The following is a 16,308-nucleotide window of genomic DNA, read 5'->3' as shown; positions in this document are numbered from 1 at the left end:
AATCATCATATCTATAATCAACTGCCCTTCATCTTCTTAGCCAGATTTTGCAGTCTTCTCAGCACCAATTCTGAGAATTAGCTCTACATTCTCTCTTCCTGCTTTCTCTGCATTTCACACCTATTAGTCTGTTTAATCCAAAATTAAAGCTTAATGTGATCTTTTTCTTTCGCATGTTATTTAATTTGTTTTGTTTTCTCACTGCATGTAATTAAACAAATCAAACAGAAAGGAAGTGTTGCTGTGTGACATGTAGGGTTGAAAGTGTGAAACGTTTATTCCTGAGTCTGAAACAAGATGGCAAAATTGGAGAGAAATCCTAAAAATCACCCAAGCATTGAGAAAATGGTGAAAATCTCCAGACTCCATGGTATTTCTGTAGCTCTACAGCTCTGCGCTTTCAATCGACTACACCAAATAAAGAAAAATGCTGCAACCCAAAAACATCTGGTTCATTTGAGGAATTTCCTGCAGTCAAGTCAATTCACAGTTCTCTCTTTTCTCTCGGAAACACCTCTCTCAGATACTGTATTTTCACCAGGAACCACACCTGAGCAAAGAACAGAACAGGTTTATTGTACAGATTTGTGCAGTGGTGACTCAAGTGGTTAAGGCTCCGGGTTGTTGATTGGAAGATCGGGGTTCAAGCCCTAGCACCACCAAGCTGCCACTGTTGGACCCTTGAGCAAGGCCCTCAACCCCCCTGTCCTGCTCCAGGGGTGCTGCATCATGGCTGACCTTGTACTTTGACCCCAACCTCCAAGGATGAGATATGCGAAGAAAGAATTTCACTGTGCTGTAATGTATATGTGACAAATAAAGGCTTACTTAGGTTTAAATACAAATGGACTATTTTTCACCTGGAGGTTGAAGACTAATCCCAGATTTCTCAGATATATGTAAAGTTTCATTTTTGGAAGTAAGTGCTATCTGCCCTCTTCCACATACCTGAGCTCACAGAATCCCACGACTGGCTTGTTTTTGTCCAGGACTAAGCTTAGCTTAGTGCTTTCATCACCTGCACCTAATCCATTTTGTATTTTAGAAGAAGACACAACAAAAAAGTTTCATGTCTGATGCTACTACTAGTTCCCTCATCTCATTTTCTTCTCCAATTTGCCCAAATTTGTCAACCAGATGGCTCTGTAGCAACAGCAAACCTCAGTGGCAAAAAAAAATTCAATCTGAGTGAATTTGGAGGCATACCAAGAAATAATTAAAGGGGGTGTATACTTAACTAAGCTTGAAAGATAAACATCTCTGACTGCCAGCGGAGCAAAATGTGGAGGCATGATCTTCAAAGACGAGATTAGACTCTGTCTGGCAAATTTGCTTTTTAATGGGAAACTGTATGTCTAAGGATTACGATCAGGTTCTGGCAAGGAAACAGATGTCGCAGGAACTGTCGCAAGAATCCCTACGGTGAACTTTACACGGCTTATCTTTTTATTCTGAACAAATCTTACAGCCTGGGCTCGTGTCTATTATGTAAGTCGCTTGTGTGCAAATAAAGTAGAATGTGAATGGACTGTTGGGTCCTCAGCTGCCCCGCGGTTTGTTTTAAAGCGATTACCATTCAAAAAGCGGCAAATGCAAAATTATAGGAAAATTAGAAGGTCCTATAAACAAAAGCCTGCACATCCTCACTTTCATTTCCTTTCGATAGCCCTTTCATTTGTGAATGCAGGTAAATAGTGAGAGGGAGCTGCCTGGGGGTCAACAGCGCCATGTTTCTTATTAAAATGTCAAGAGCAATCAGGGGAGAATCAGGTTTCCTTGTGCGTGAGGAACCTGAATAAATCAAAATGAAATAACTGGATGTGGTGGATAAAGGGAACGGCATGCAGATGGAGATCAGGGGAGGAGAGAGGGGAGTAAAGAGGACGGTGAAATTGAGAGAGAAAAATGTGGAAAAATAGGCTGGAGCGTCCTGCTCTTGATCTTGCTGTGATGTGTGTAAATGGTTGTAAATTGCGTAATGTCCTCCTGGTTTAATGTCTCAGGCTGTGCTGAGTAAAAGCAGCAGAAGGAAGGAAGCAATGATGGAAGGAAGGATGCGAGATTACATTTTCGAAAATACAGTCTATTCTACATCATATATATGTATATATATATATATATATATATATATATATATATATATATATATATATATATATATATCTTTTCTCCCATATTTGTAGTTCATTTTTGTTACCTGTTTCTCTCTTCCTTTACATTCTATTTAACTATTTAAAACCTTAACATTCTGTAAAAACACAATTGTATATATTTCTAACAAGGACCTTATTGACATTCCCAGATGTTGGGTGTCAGGTTTAATGAGATAAAATCAGATATATTAGACTAAAACTTGTACCTAGTCCTGATTATTTTCTGGCTTTATAGGTAGTCATACTGTTATAAAAAAAAAAGATCAGCAATGAAGTGTCAAGAATCACCACAAAGCTAATAAACATCTCCTTATTTTACAAAAACTTCATCTTATCAACAAGTAAGAATTCCATTTCTGGCATTTGCCAGACGCTCTTATCCACAGCAACTTGCATTTTTAGCTCTCGTTTTATAAAACTGAGCCATTGAGGGTTAAGGCTCTTGATCAGGGGCCCAGCAGTGGCAGCTTGGTGAACGTGAGAACTCTTAAGCACTAAGCTACCACATCCCCCAACCATGCATTTTATAAAAACCTAAACATTTTAGGAAACCTGTGTTTAACAGCTTCCCTGTATTCAGAAATGCTGTTATAGAAACCTTTTCTAGCAAATCAAAGTCCACAATTCAGGAAGAAGTCCTGACATAAGATGGCTCTGGGTGTTGGGACTTATCAAGGCGAGCCGGCTGGAAATATCTGTTTTGCAGACCTGTAATGCGACTGGCTGCAGCATGAGAAGGAAACCCAGACCGGGCCATTATCAGACTCCGATATGACAAATGGAGCTCGGCGTTCCCGGTTCCTCCGCTCGGCAATCACAGAGAGCCAGCCACGGGATTTATCAGTGCACAGGATCATAGCGCTCGTCCTGAAAACACTACCAACTGCATGAACATACTGCCCTCTGAGTACACTATCACTTCTTCACCAGTACAGGACCATTATATACCAAAAAAGACGTCTGCCGGCCTGTATAAGTCTCTCCCTCTCTCTTAGACACATTTCCTCAGGACACATCGTCAAAGTCTTAAAGAGCTGAATAAAGATTCTGTAGGAGTGCTCAGCCCTCGGGGCCAGTGTGTGACAGTCGCATGATAAAGCTAGTCGATTAGACAAATCTCAAGTAGTAAAGAACTGAAAGTAAGGAAGCAGATGTTTATCTTAAATTGGGTAAATACCCGAGTCCATTTTTGTAATTATAGATAAGGATGCAAACCGCAAATGTTATGCAGAGCAGCGGGGTGTGTCTACAGACTGCAAAACACAGAAGCTCTGTCTCTGAAATCAGATGTGGGCAGGACACGTAAAGAATAAACCACAACATGGTGGAATGATGAAGAGAAGATGCTCTGACCATCCTAAAGTTAATGTTCTAGAGCTTTTTATTCCTCTTATACCCCAGATTTTGCCAAAGATTGCAATATTTAATTAATTAAATATTGTTTACAGGTCAAATCTTTATTGCTAACTCCATCTAAATCCTAAGTTCAGCCGCTACACATCGCTGCATTTTATATTTTAAGGACAGGTTTGTGGATAGACTCTCCTCACACTAGAAAAAAAAAACATGAATTATTTAAGAAACAGAAGGAATAACTGGTGCAGAAAAATAAACTTAGGAACATATGCTATGAAAAGTGCATGTCACTAGAAGGCTGTCCTGTAGTCAGCCATCAATCAATGCCCTGGCAGGAAAGAGAAGATGACAGAGGCATTAATTAGAAACAGGGTGATAGGCCTTCAAATACATGGCATAGCTCCAGCGTGTAAACGAGCTTGCATCTGGGGATTGCTAATTGCATGAGAGCAGGCAGTTAAGGCTACCGGTCTAGCCTCGTCAGCCCTCTCTCCTCAATTAGTACTATTCATCGTGCTGGAATACCACCCTCATGGCAATTTTTATATCAAATCATGCAATCAGTCTTTTCAGTCTTGCTTAAGGGCTCTCAGACATGACATTTTTTTTCTGTCCATCTGGGTCTCTCTTACACTGTCTGTCAGTTTTTTGCACTGTCTCTTGACTTTCGATCCTGACTTCTCTCTCTCTCTCACTTTCAACTGTTACACACGCTTCTGGAGCTCACAGTCAGCCTGGAGAACTCTCCCGCTAGCAAAGGTCTGAACAATGTCGGTCTCGGAATCGTGACTAGACTTCCTCCTGCAGAATTACCTCCACCACTTGAGGACATCTCGCTTGGGAAGGAATGGAATGGCTGTACAAACTGCTTACAAACTCCTGCCATAAAAATGACCAACTGCCATGTCATCTTTTCTATATCTTAAAACTATATTGGTATTGATTTGGTAGCCAAGAATCTCAGGTGGGACTTGACGCCTTTGTCCTAGACTGCACTAGCACTCCATGAGTCGATATCTATCCTCCCTGAATGGGGAAGCGATATACCATCAAACCCAGAGGACTTGCTTGGGCATTTATGCAAATGAACACCACACCTAGCATAAACAACACTCCCCTCCCTTTGCTCAACAACTCAGCCAGATGATTCAAAAGAGAGCCCCATAAATAAACCAGGTCAAGCGGGGCGATGCAATAAAGTGCAAAAACAAAGGCTCTGCTAGACAGAAATCCCTGGCACCAACGTTTTGCCACAGCTATTGCCGCAATTGTCCCTCCGCTCTTGAAGGGAAGCGGACACTTGATTTGCTAAGGCTCAAGCTGTAGATCCTCTTGCCAGGTAGACAGCAATAACTCAAAGCTTGCTGCCACGGAGAGTTTGCTGTTCCGCCGCTGAGGCTGATTTGATGAGATGGCGATGCCTTCATTCATTTGACTTAGAGCCGTGTGGAACTCCAGGCGGGGGACAGATCCCAGGACTCATATTTTCTCCATCAGGAGAAGCCTGGACATTTATTTCTAAGCCCTAGCTTTCACAAAGCTGCATGTTCATAATCAAAAATTTACATGCTAAACACAAATGAGACCATGTTTACATTTCATATCTAAAGAACATCACTGCAGGACGTCACAGCGCCCAAATCACAGTGTAATGATAATGCATTTGTTCTGATATGTAATGTGTCCGGGTCTTTTCTGTGTCAGTGCCCAGTCCTGCAGACGCATCAGCTCGACACAATCCATTTACAAAAACCCAGTAATGATTAGCCAGTGAGTTCTGATTGAGGAAGGTCATGGAGACATTCACATTAAATCCACAAAGCTGCGTAAACAACGGCGAACAAAGAGAAAAAAAGAAAAGAAAAAAAAAACGCATGGAATTAAGCTATAGTGCATGCTGGGGTGGACATGTGCTGAGAATGCCAGAAAATGATTCTTAATCCCGGCTCTTCGTCACGCTCGGTATAAATGGAATGTTGTCAGACATAATGCTGCTAAGGTGTGTCTGTTTTTTTTTTATTTTAAATACCAGAACATATGCTCCTTGTCGAGTGTTGATGTGCAGAACGAAACCGAAGCTGGGTAAAAACTGCGATGATCAAACAATCTCCGCTTCCTTTAAATCACTTTACTGTAGCGTAAAACCCCTCAACACCGCCAACTGCTGTAAACATCTTACTCTGTGTAGTACAGTGCGAGATAATGAGATAAATGGCTTAAGAGGATTAAAAGTGCCAGCCCAGGAGAATCTGTAAACAGGTCCCTTAGTTTATGGGTGAATTCCGAAGCGGGAAGGTTTACAGCTTTTTTGGTAATGTAGGTGATGACATGGAGGCAGAAGGTGGTATCAGGCTTCGTCTCAGATATATTAATGGAAGGTAGAAAAAAAAAAGATTTCTAATTAGGAGAGATGCTGCAGAATCAGCAGAGATCTTAGAACACACAACGAAGCTGGGGTTAGCTTAGTGGAATTATTATGACATATTTACAAATAATTCTTGCTTTTAGTCCTCAATGGTTTGTCTCTTTTTTATTCCAAAAAATATGATCTCAGGACATCAACCTAATCTTGTCCACGGTTTGAAAAATATCCTTATTTCAGCTTGCAGGACAAACAGCAATCCTCCTCCCCTGTTTAGTTTCAATTCACTTCCAGACTTTTCCAACAGGAATCCAGGTTCCACTAGGCTACAGGAGGATTTTTTTTCCACCTCACTTCCTGGATATTTTGGAATTCTGGATATTTCTTTAATTCAATTCTAACAATTTTATTTGCATAATAATGTAACACAGCAGCTTTAGAGATATCTATAGATGAAATGTTTACATCTCAGTGTATCCCTCTGTAGAGAACGCTCGATAACACGAGTGTGTGAGATGAAGCAGAATCCAGAGTATTTACAGTGTATAATTTAACAGAATTCTGTAACAGGATTCAGTGATGGAGTGATGATGTAATGTAGAGGAGAGGTGATGTAGTAATGGTGTGTTGATCTGATGGGGTGATGGAGTAAAGCAGTAATGGAGTGATTGAGTTATGCAGAGATGAAGGGATGATATGATGTAGTAATGGTGTGTTGATCTGATGGAATGATGGAGTGATCTGGTGAGGGGATGGACTGAGGAACTGATTGAGTTATGTAGAGATGAAGGGATGGTATGATGTAGTAATGTGGTTTTGAAATGTGATGAAGTGATGGAGTGATGATGTGTAGTAATGGTGGGTTGCAGTGAAGCAGTGAAGGAGATACGTGGTGATGGAGTGATGTAGGAGGTGAGGTGATGGACTGATGCAGTGACTGAGTTATGTAGGGATGGAGGGGAGGTATGATGTAGCAATGGTGTAATGGTGTGTTGATCTGATGGAGTGATGTGGTGATGGGATGGACTGAAGAAATGATTGAGTTATGTATGGATGGACGGATGATGCAATGCTGTAATGTGGTTTTGTGATGTAATGATGGAGTGTAGTAATGGTGGGTTGCAGTGAAGCAGTGATGGAGTGATGTGAGTGATGTGAGATAGAGGTGAGGTGATGGACTGATGCAGTAATTGAGTTACGTAGGGATGAGGGGATGAAATGATGCTGATGGTGTAACAGTGTGTTGAACTGATGGAATGATGGAGTGATGTGTTGATGTGTTGGAGTGATGTAGTGATGGAGGAATGATATGATGCTGTAATGTGATTTTGTGATGTAATGAAGTGATGGAGTGATGGAATGATGGAGTGGTGTTGTGCAGTAACAGTGTTTTGATCTGATAGGGCAATGGAGTGGTGCAGTGATGGAGTTATGTGGTGATGGACTGGAGTTATGTTGAATAAGAATCTGAAGGAGTGTTGGACTGATAGGGTGATGGGGTGGTGGACTGATGGAGCAATGGAATGATGGAATGATGGTGTGATGGAATGATGGCTGATGGAGATCACCTGTCTGCGCAGGTCCCTGGTCTTCTTAGTCATCTTGTCGATGGCAGAGTTCAGCGGGTCACCTCTCTCTTTCCTTCCCGTCTGTGGTGAGAAGAGAGAGAAAGAGAGAGAGAAAGAGAGAGAATATTTTAGATGCACACTAGTACTTAGTGGATTAGATAGTACCACAGGAAGGAAAATTAGCAAAACATTCACAGAGCTAAAAAAGGGTCTATAAAAATGGAGAAACCCAACTCCAATAACACACACACACACACACACACACACACACACATGCCAGTGGGTGTCTTCTTGAAGATGCAGATAAAAAAGCCCCTGGTGTTAGTCATGAAGGCAGAGTTTTTTTGTTTTTTTTAAATCTCCTCCCTGTCTGTCAGAGAGCGCTCATAAACAATCCAGACCCAGTTCAGGCTCTCGTTAGAGAACAATTAAAGCGAGCATGATGGCCAGACCCCCGGCCCCCAGGGTCCGATCTGTCTGACAGCTCACAGCTGCCTCTTGTTTGAGGTGCTAGAACATACCCTGTGCACAGACGACAGGCCAGAACCCATGTCGCCTCTGACTCCGTCTCTCTCTGTCTCTCTGTACGCCTTTGTCTTTCAAGAGCCAAGTTGCGGCCTGGGGCAGCGCTGACACCACACACACACACACACACACACACACACACACACACAGAGAGCAACACAGCATCTCATTAAAAATGGACAGCTCGACTGAAGACTGAAGCAGCCAAACGCTTCAGTCAAAGAGGGATGAAACAAACAGACTCAGAGGGCGACTAGAAGAATATAAAATGCTGGAGATGGAAGAGAAATTCCGGAGCTTTCTGTTTCTCATTCATGAGTTTTGTCTGTTTCAGGAAGTTGATGCGGACAACAACTACGAGAAAAACAACAGAAAAGTGCATTTCAAAAGTGTCGTAAAGACATCGTAATGGTGAATTCCTCTTTATCAGATTAAAACACCTCATTTCATAGGGTTACGTGACACCTACATAAGCCCTTCATAACAAAATACATGAGCAGTTATAAATTCTTATTCCAACTATTCTGACATTCCACTCATCTGTGTCAGCTGACATAGAGCTGTGTTGACATATGGCTGAGTTTCACCAGATATTCTGGTATGTTACAATGACTACATAAGCCCTTCATAGCAACATACATGAGCAGTTATAAATGCTTATTTCAACTATTCTGATGTCACATTCTGACATCCCACTCTGTCAGTAGTCGTAGAGCTGTGTTGATGTAAGGCTGTCCACATGAAAGATGTTTGTTGACATACATTTGCATTATAACATGTTATTGGTCTGCATTAAATCATTGTAATTCCTTATAGCACACTTCTTATATGGATTTCTAATGCTGCCCATATCAGTACATAAACATTTCTAAGTCAGTTGACATACAGTCATGTTGACATAAGGCTGAGTTTCACCAAAAATTCTGGTATGTTACAATCAGACTGATCATGACAGCTACATAAGCCCTTCATAACAACATACATGAGCAATTATAAATGCTTATTCACACTGATATTCCACTCTGTCAGTTGACGTAGAGCTGTGTTGACGTAAGGCTGTCCACATGAAATATGTTTGATGACATACATTTGCATTATAATGTGTTATAGTTCTGCACTAAATCATTATAACCACTAATAGTGCACTTCTTGTATACATTTCTAATGCTGCACATATAGCTAAATGACACCTGCATAAACCCTTTAATATCAACTCGCATATCACTACATAAACACTTACAAGGATTAATAAGACAGTTTGATGTAAAATTGTCATGCTATGCTAACATAACATGCTGTCATGTTATGCTAATCTAAGTCAGTTGACATAAGGCATCAGAACTTCTGGTTCCTCAGACTGATCATGACAGCTACATAAGCCCTTCACAGTGATAAACATAAACATTATAGGTATAAACATTCTCTAGCTACGTCATGTTGACATGACACTAAGTGAGTTAGCACTGATTCGTGTTGACAACACACTGATCATATGACACCTACATTAGACCTTAATAACTACTGACATAAAAATCTATTAAGGCTTATTCCAACAGGTGTTGATTTTAATGTCACACACAAACAAGAGGTTTTACCTGACATAATTATCTGATATTACTCCTTCACTCTGTGATTATAGACACGTAACTGCTACGACACTTCATGACTGATTATAGCGCGTGCACTATGCTATGACACTGTCTTGGAGGCCTACCCTAGTTTACAGCATCTCTGTAACTGATGGCACACTGTTTCTCTAGCTATGAACATAATTCCTATTCATCAGACTAATAAACACCTTTCTAAATGCTTCATAAAGACGTCATTTTGTAGATTATTCCTTGATTATGATGCCTTCATCATTCATGGTGTATGATGGGGTTATGTAGCCTTATGAACACTAAGTCATTTGTTAAGTGTTATTAAAGTAGTGCTAGAGGGCAAAAACTGGTTCATGTTTCCAGATTATGAACTGTAATAAAGTCAAGTTATGTCATAGCTACGTATGTTGAACACGAACATTTATAACGAGGTGTAACATATCGTTTTTTTGCCAATAAAGACGCCTGAGCAATAAAGCGTGCCATCTCCTTTCGAATCCATTTCCATTAGAAGCCGTCTGACAGATAGTCAATCTTTTAATTACCCCAAAATCTCCTTTCACTTCTCAGATGAGCTTCATAAAGTAGCGCAACACTGCGAGAATTCATTTAAAGCGTGACGGCTTTTTTCTTTCCTCTCCAGTTTAGATGGCATCGTTTAAAGCATCATAGGACTTTGTAGCACTGCAATAAAGAACAAATAAGAGGTGGCCATTAATTTCTCACAATGTAGCCAGAGAGAGAGAGAGAGAGAAAGAGAGAGACATAGAGAGAGAGAGAAAGATGGGGAGAGAGAGAGAGACAGAGAGAGAGAGAGAGAGAGAGAGAGAGAGAGAGAGAGAGAGATGGGGAGAGAGAGGGAGGGAGAGATAGAGAGAGTGATGGGAAGGGAGAGATACAGAGAGAGATTGAGAGATGGAGAGAGGGGGGTGGAGAGAGGGGAGAAAGAGAGATGGAGAGAGTAAGAGATGGGGGGAGGGAGAGAGAGAAAGAGAGAGAGAGAGAGAGAGAGAGAGAGAGATGGAGTCAGTGAGATGTAACGTAGCTAGATCAACAGTGGACTGTTTGCAAATAAATAAATAATTAAACTCGACACTTTCAGCATCATTGCACTGAAATGCTAACTGTTCAATAATTAAAATAATGTCAGAAAGCAACAGAAAATAAATAAATAAAAGGAGAACTGACCGCAGCGGCTCACTGAAACGTAGCCGCAGAAGCTCCGGGGTGCATTACATGCCAAAACTGTGTGCGGAAAACTGCAGAGCGGCCAAATGACTGAATGGATGACCATGTTGCTAAGCAACTGCCCTTGAGATTCACCTAGCATGAAATGATGACAGTACGAGTATTGATATTAATACCTCAGCGGACACAATCTCACGCGGTCTCACACGGTTATCAGGATAGTAAAAGTACAATTTAGAAAACACAGATGAATGGAGCAGGGCAGTGAATCACCACTGAGGGGAGAAAAAAAAACGAAGAGAAAACAGAGTGAAATAAACAGAACATTTCAGCTATGACTCCATTCCACACGGGCCTGTGTCTGCTAGTGCTAGCATGCTCCTAGCTACAGGAAATGTCACAATGAGACTTTTGTATACAGTGTGTCGAGTTTGTCAAGAAAGAAAGAAAGAAAGAAAGAAAGAAAGAAAGAAAGAAAGAAAGAAAGAAAGAAAGAAAGAAAGAATAGGGAAAGTACAAGTGGCAGTGGAAGTAGACATGAGGTAGAAGTGGCAGTGGAAGTAGAAGTAGAAGAAGAAGTGGAAGTAGAAATAGAAGTGGCAGAAGAAGTAGAAGTGGGAGTGGCAGTAAAAGTAGAATAGAAGTGGAAATGGAAATAGAAGTGGAACTAGAAGTAGAAGAGGAAGTGGCAGTAGACATAGAAGTGGAAGTGGCAGTAGAAACAGAAGTGGAATTAGAAGTAAAAGAAGATGTGAGTAAAAATAGAAGAGAAGCGGAAGTAAAAGTAGAAGCGGAAGTAGAAGCGGCAGTGGCAGTAGAAGAAGAAGAAGAAGAAGAAGAAGAAGAAGTGGAAGTAAAAGTAGAAGTAGAAGTGGAAATAGAAGTAGAAGTAAAAGTAGAAAAGTTAAAGAAAAGTAGAATTGGAAATGGAAGCAGACATGGAAGTGGAAAAAACAGTGAAATGGATGTGAACATGGAAAAGGAAGTGGAAGAGAAAGTGGAAGAGAACGTGGAAGAGGAAGTGAAAGAGGAAGTAGAAGAGAAAGTAGAAGAGGAAGTGGCAGATTCTGATTCTCTGCTATTGTGCTGGTGTTGGATGAAGAGAATGGAAGTGGGTTTAATGATGGGTCTCTCCACTCAGTGATGTGAAACAGATGTTGAGTATCTACTTCCTCTCTGATCATGGACCTTTGTTTTGTGAAGCTCTGCGATACCCTGACCTCCTTCTCCATTACTCTACTCTCCAAAGCCTGGAGGTTTTATTCCACTCTCAGAGTCTTTACTGCTACTGAGCTTTAAAAATGACTGTTCTAGATTTGGACAGAAGTGGTGGACGGTGTGGACGTGGGACAGAGCTCCAGTCTGGTCATCATCAAGGACCATTAAAATAATACTGGCTTCCAGAACTGTATTAAACATCTGGAGCTTTAAACAGTGTCTTTAAGTCCTACAACAATATATTTTCAGTTTGCACCGAGGTCCTGCTTAACCATCATGTCTCTCTGTGTATCTCTCTGTATCTATGTCTCTCTGTGTCTCTGTCTCTCTGTGTCTGTGTGTCTATGTCTCTTTATGTGTCTGTGTGTCTGTCTCTCTGTGTCTCTGTCTCTATGTCTCTCTGTGTCTGTCTCTCTGTCTGTGTGTCTATGTCTCTCTGTGTCTGTCTCTCTGTCTGTGTGTCTATGTCTCTCTGTGTCTGTCTCTCTGTGTCTATGTCTCTCTGTGTCTGTGTGTCTATGTCTCTCTGTGTCTGTCTCTCTGTGTCTATGTCTCTCTGTGTCTGTGTGTCTATGTCTCTTTGTGTCTGTCTCTCTGTGTCTATGTCTCTCTGTGTCTGTGTGTCGATGTCTCTCTGTGCCTGTCTCTCTGTGTCTATGTCTCTATGTCTCTCTGTGTCTGTCTCTCTGTGTCTATGTCTCTCTGTGTCTGTGTGTCTATGTCTCTCTGTGTCTGTGTGTCTCTGTCTCTCTGTGTCTGTGTGTCTATGTCTCTCTGTGTCTGTGTGTCTCTGTCTCTCTGTGTCTCTGTCTCTCTGTATCTGTGTGTCTATGTCTGTCTGTGTCTATGTGTCTCTGTCTCTCTGTGTCTGTGTGTCTATGTCTCTCTGTGTCTCTGGGTCTCTGTCTCTCTGTGTCTCTGTCTCTCTGTATCTGTGTGTCTATGTCTCTCTGTGTCTGTGTGTCTCTGTCTCTCTGTGTCTGTGTGTCTATGTCTCTCTGTGTCTGTGTGTCTCTGTCTCTCTGTATCTGTGTGTCTATGTCTGTCTGTGTCTATGTCTCTCTGTGTCTGTGTGTCTATGTCTCTCTGTGTCTGTGTGTCTCTGTCTCTCTGTGTCTCTGTCTCTCTGTATCTGTGTGTCTATGTCTGTCTGTGTCTATGTCTCTCTGTGTCTGTGTGTCTCTGTCTCTCTGTCTATGTCTCTCTGTATCTGTGTGTCTATGTCTCTCTGTATCTGTGTGTCTATGTCTCTCTGTGTCTGTGTGTCTCTGTCTGTCTGTGTCTATGTGTCTCTGTCTCTCTGTGTCTGTGTGTCTATGTCTCTCTGTGTCTGTGTGTCTATGTCTCTCTGTGTCTCTGTCTCTCTGTGTCTATGTCTCTCTGTATCTGTGTGTCTATGTCTGTCTGTGTCTATGTGTCTCTGTCTCTCTGTGTCTGTGTGTCTATGTCTCTCTGTGTCTGTGTGTCTCTGTCTCTCTGTGTCTCTGGGTCTCTGTCTCTCTGTATCTGTGTGTCTATGTCTCTCTGTGTCTGTGTGTCTATGTCTCTCTGTGTCTGTGTGTCTCTGTCTCTCTGTATCTGTGTGTCTATGTCTGTCTGTGTCTGTGTGTCTCTGTCTCTCTGTCTATGTCTCTCTGTATCTGTGTGTCTATGTCTCTCTGTGTCTGTGTATCTGTGTGTCTATGTCTCTCTGTGTCTGTGTATCTGTGTGTCTATGTCTGTCTGTGTATCTGTGTGTCTATGTCTGTCTGTGTATCTGTGTGTCTATGTCTATCTGTGTCTATGTATCTGTGTGTCTATGTCTCTCTGTGTCTGTGTATCTGTGTGTCTATGTCTCTCTGTGTCTGTGTATCTGTGTGTCTATGTCTCTCTGTATCTGTGTGTCTCTGCCTCTCTGTGTCTGTGTGTCTATGTCTCTCTGTGTCTGTGTGTCTATGTCTCTCTGTATCTGTGTGTCTCTGTCTCTCTGTGTCTGTGTGTCTATGTCTCTCTGTATCTGTGTGTCTATGTCTCTCTGTATCTGTGTGTCTATGTCTCTCTGTGTCTCTGTGTCTGTGTGTCTCTGTCTCTCTGTGTCTGTGTGTCTATGTCTCTCTGTGTCTGTGTGTCTATGTCTCTCTGTGTCTGTGTGTCTCTGTCTCTCTGTATCTGTGTGTCTATGTCTCTCTGTATCTGTGTGTCTATGTCTCTCTGTATCTGTGTGTCTATGTCTCTCTGTGTCTGTGTGTCTATGTCTCTCTGTGTCTCTGTGTCTGTGTGTCTATGTCTCTCTGTGTCTGTGTATCTGTGTCTATGTCTGTGTATCTGTGTGTCTATGTCTGTCTGTGTATCTGTGTGTCTATGTCTATCTGTGTCTATGTATCTGTGTGTCTATGTCTCTCTGTGTCTGTGTATCTGTGTGTCTATGTCTCTCTGTATCTGTGTGTCTATGTCTCTCTGTGTCTGTGTGTCTATGTCTCTCTGTATCTGTGTGTCTCTGGCTCTCTGTGTCTGTGTGTCTATGTCTCTCTGTGTCTGTGTGTCTCTGTCTCTCTGTGTCTGTGTGTCTATGTCTCTCTGTATCTGTGTGTCTATGTCTCTCTGTATCTGTGTGTCTATGTCTCTCTGTGTCTGTGTCTATGTCTCTCTGTGTCTGTGTGTCTCTGTCTCTCTGTGTCTGTGTGTCTATGTCTCTCTGTGTCTCTGTGTCTGTGTGTCTATGTCTCTCTGTGTCTGTGTGTCTCTGTCTCTCTGTATCTGTGTGTCTATGTCTCTCTGTATCTGTGTGTCTATGTCTCTCTGTATCTGTGTGTCTATGTCTCTCTGTGTCTGTGTGTCTATGTCTCTCTGTGTCTCTGTGTCTGTGTGTCTACATCTCTCTGTGTCTGTGTGTGTCCTCTATAACATGTCTCACACACCCAATCCCAGCAGGACAGGATCTCAATGACGAACACATTGGACATCCTGGATTGATGTTGTACATGTGTTCTATTAGAGGACTGGGTCACCTCTGACCAGGAAATACACACCACAGTGTGCTGCTCTGAATACACACTTACACACTGATACAGGTGAATAAACAAACAAACAAGTGAATGAATGAACAAACAAACAAACAAAAAGTTGGAATGAATGAATGAATGAAATGATGGATGGATTGAAGAAAGAAAGAAAGAAAGAAAGAAAGAAAGAAAGAAAGAAAGAAAGAAAGAAAGAAAGAAAGAAAGAATAGATAGATAGATAGATAGATAGATAGATAGATAGATAGATAGATAGATAGATAGATAGATAGATAGATAGATAGATCATGAACAAAGATAATAGGTATATAACACAGTTTGTCTAAAGATACATAAAAAAAGTAAATAAATGTGTGAATGAAGGAATAACAGAATAAAAAAAAATCCTAAATTAATATATTTCTGACATTTATCTTCACAGACACAAAATCAATCCAAGTCCAAAATCTAATATAATTAGTAAATGTTGCATACAATCATTTATTTATTTATTTATTTATTGTTTATTTGTCTAACTTCTAAAGCACCTTCCTAACGCCCAATGCAGCATTTACAGCATGATCTAATCCAATCTAATTTATTTTAATCTAACTAATCTAATCTAATCTTATCTAATCTACAGTGTTCATGATTTTGGAGTAAGAGATCTTGTTTTTGTTGCTAATATCTGCTCATGTTAGCCAAAAGCTTCACCTCTGGATTTAATTTCTTCTTCTTCAGAGGAAACTCTTCAGTATAAACAGCACAGTACCAGGTGACAGTGTTGATGGCCTTCATCATCAAACAAATGATGGTGTCACTGTTCTCATCCTCCTCATTTAAACTACTGGAAATATACTAGGGTTAGAACACTGTACTTCCTGTTCTATCGCCAGTTCTTTCTTTCTTTCTTTTTTTTTGTAATTCTGTTCTTCAGCACAACCTCAAGTCATTATTCTGAGAGTAAGAAAGCAGATTAAGCAAGTGGATGCTCTGAGACTGGACATCACCTTCTCCTTTAACCTTCAGATGAACACTCAGGGAGCCCAGAGTTATCCAGGGTTCTCCAGTGTTCCCCAGTGTTCTCTGCTATTCATGTATACATAAGCATAAATGCATATGACATTATGATCATCTGGATTTTAGCTGACAGGCTAAAAGCTTGCTTTCAGCAGGAACACACTCAGCTTGATTACTGTCTCGCTCTAAATGGAGTTTGCATGTTGTGCCTGAATGAGATGGCCCTGAAAACAAATCAGAAAAAAATACAACTACTTGTTTGATGTGTACTTTTTGTTCATGGAAGTGCATTTGGCTCTTTAAGGGAACAAATGTCGCCATGACGACAGGAATATATTA

General features: G+C 41.2%; 1 protein-coding gene across 2 annotated transcripts in view; it reads right to left on the bottom strand.

The window, feature by feature from the left end:
• Positions 1 to 16,308, bottom strand: part of ctnna2 (catenin (cadherin-associated protein), alpha 2) — a 342,469-nt gene that overhangs the window by 84,011 nt on the left and 242,150 nt on the right. For both annotated transcript variants that reach the window (XM_058384690.1, XM_058384689.1), the window contains exon 8: positions 7,440 to 7,520. In XM_058384690.1, coding sequence (XP_058240673.1) covers positions 7,440 to 7,520 — 81 coding nt within the window. The remainder of the gene's footprint in view (positions 1 to 7,439; positions 7,521 to 16,308) is intronic.

This window comes from Hemibagrus wyckioides, linkage group LG29 (genome assembly GCF_019097595.1).
Source record: "Hemibagrus wyckioides isolate EC202008001 linkage group LG29, SWU_Hwy_1.0, whole genome shotgun sequence".
In the NCBI taxonomy this organism is placed as follows: domain Eukaryota; kingdom Metazoa; phylum Chordata; class Actinopteri; order Siluriformes; family Bagridae; genus Hemibagrus; species Hemibagrus wyckioides.
The sequence above is the reverse complement of the archived record's forward strand: the minus strand, read 5'-3'. Positions and strand labels throughout refer to the sequence as shown.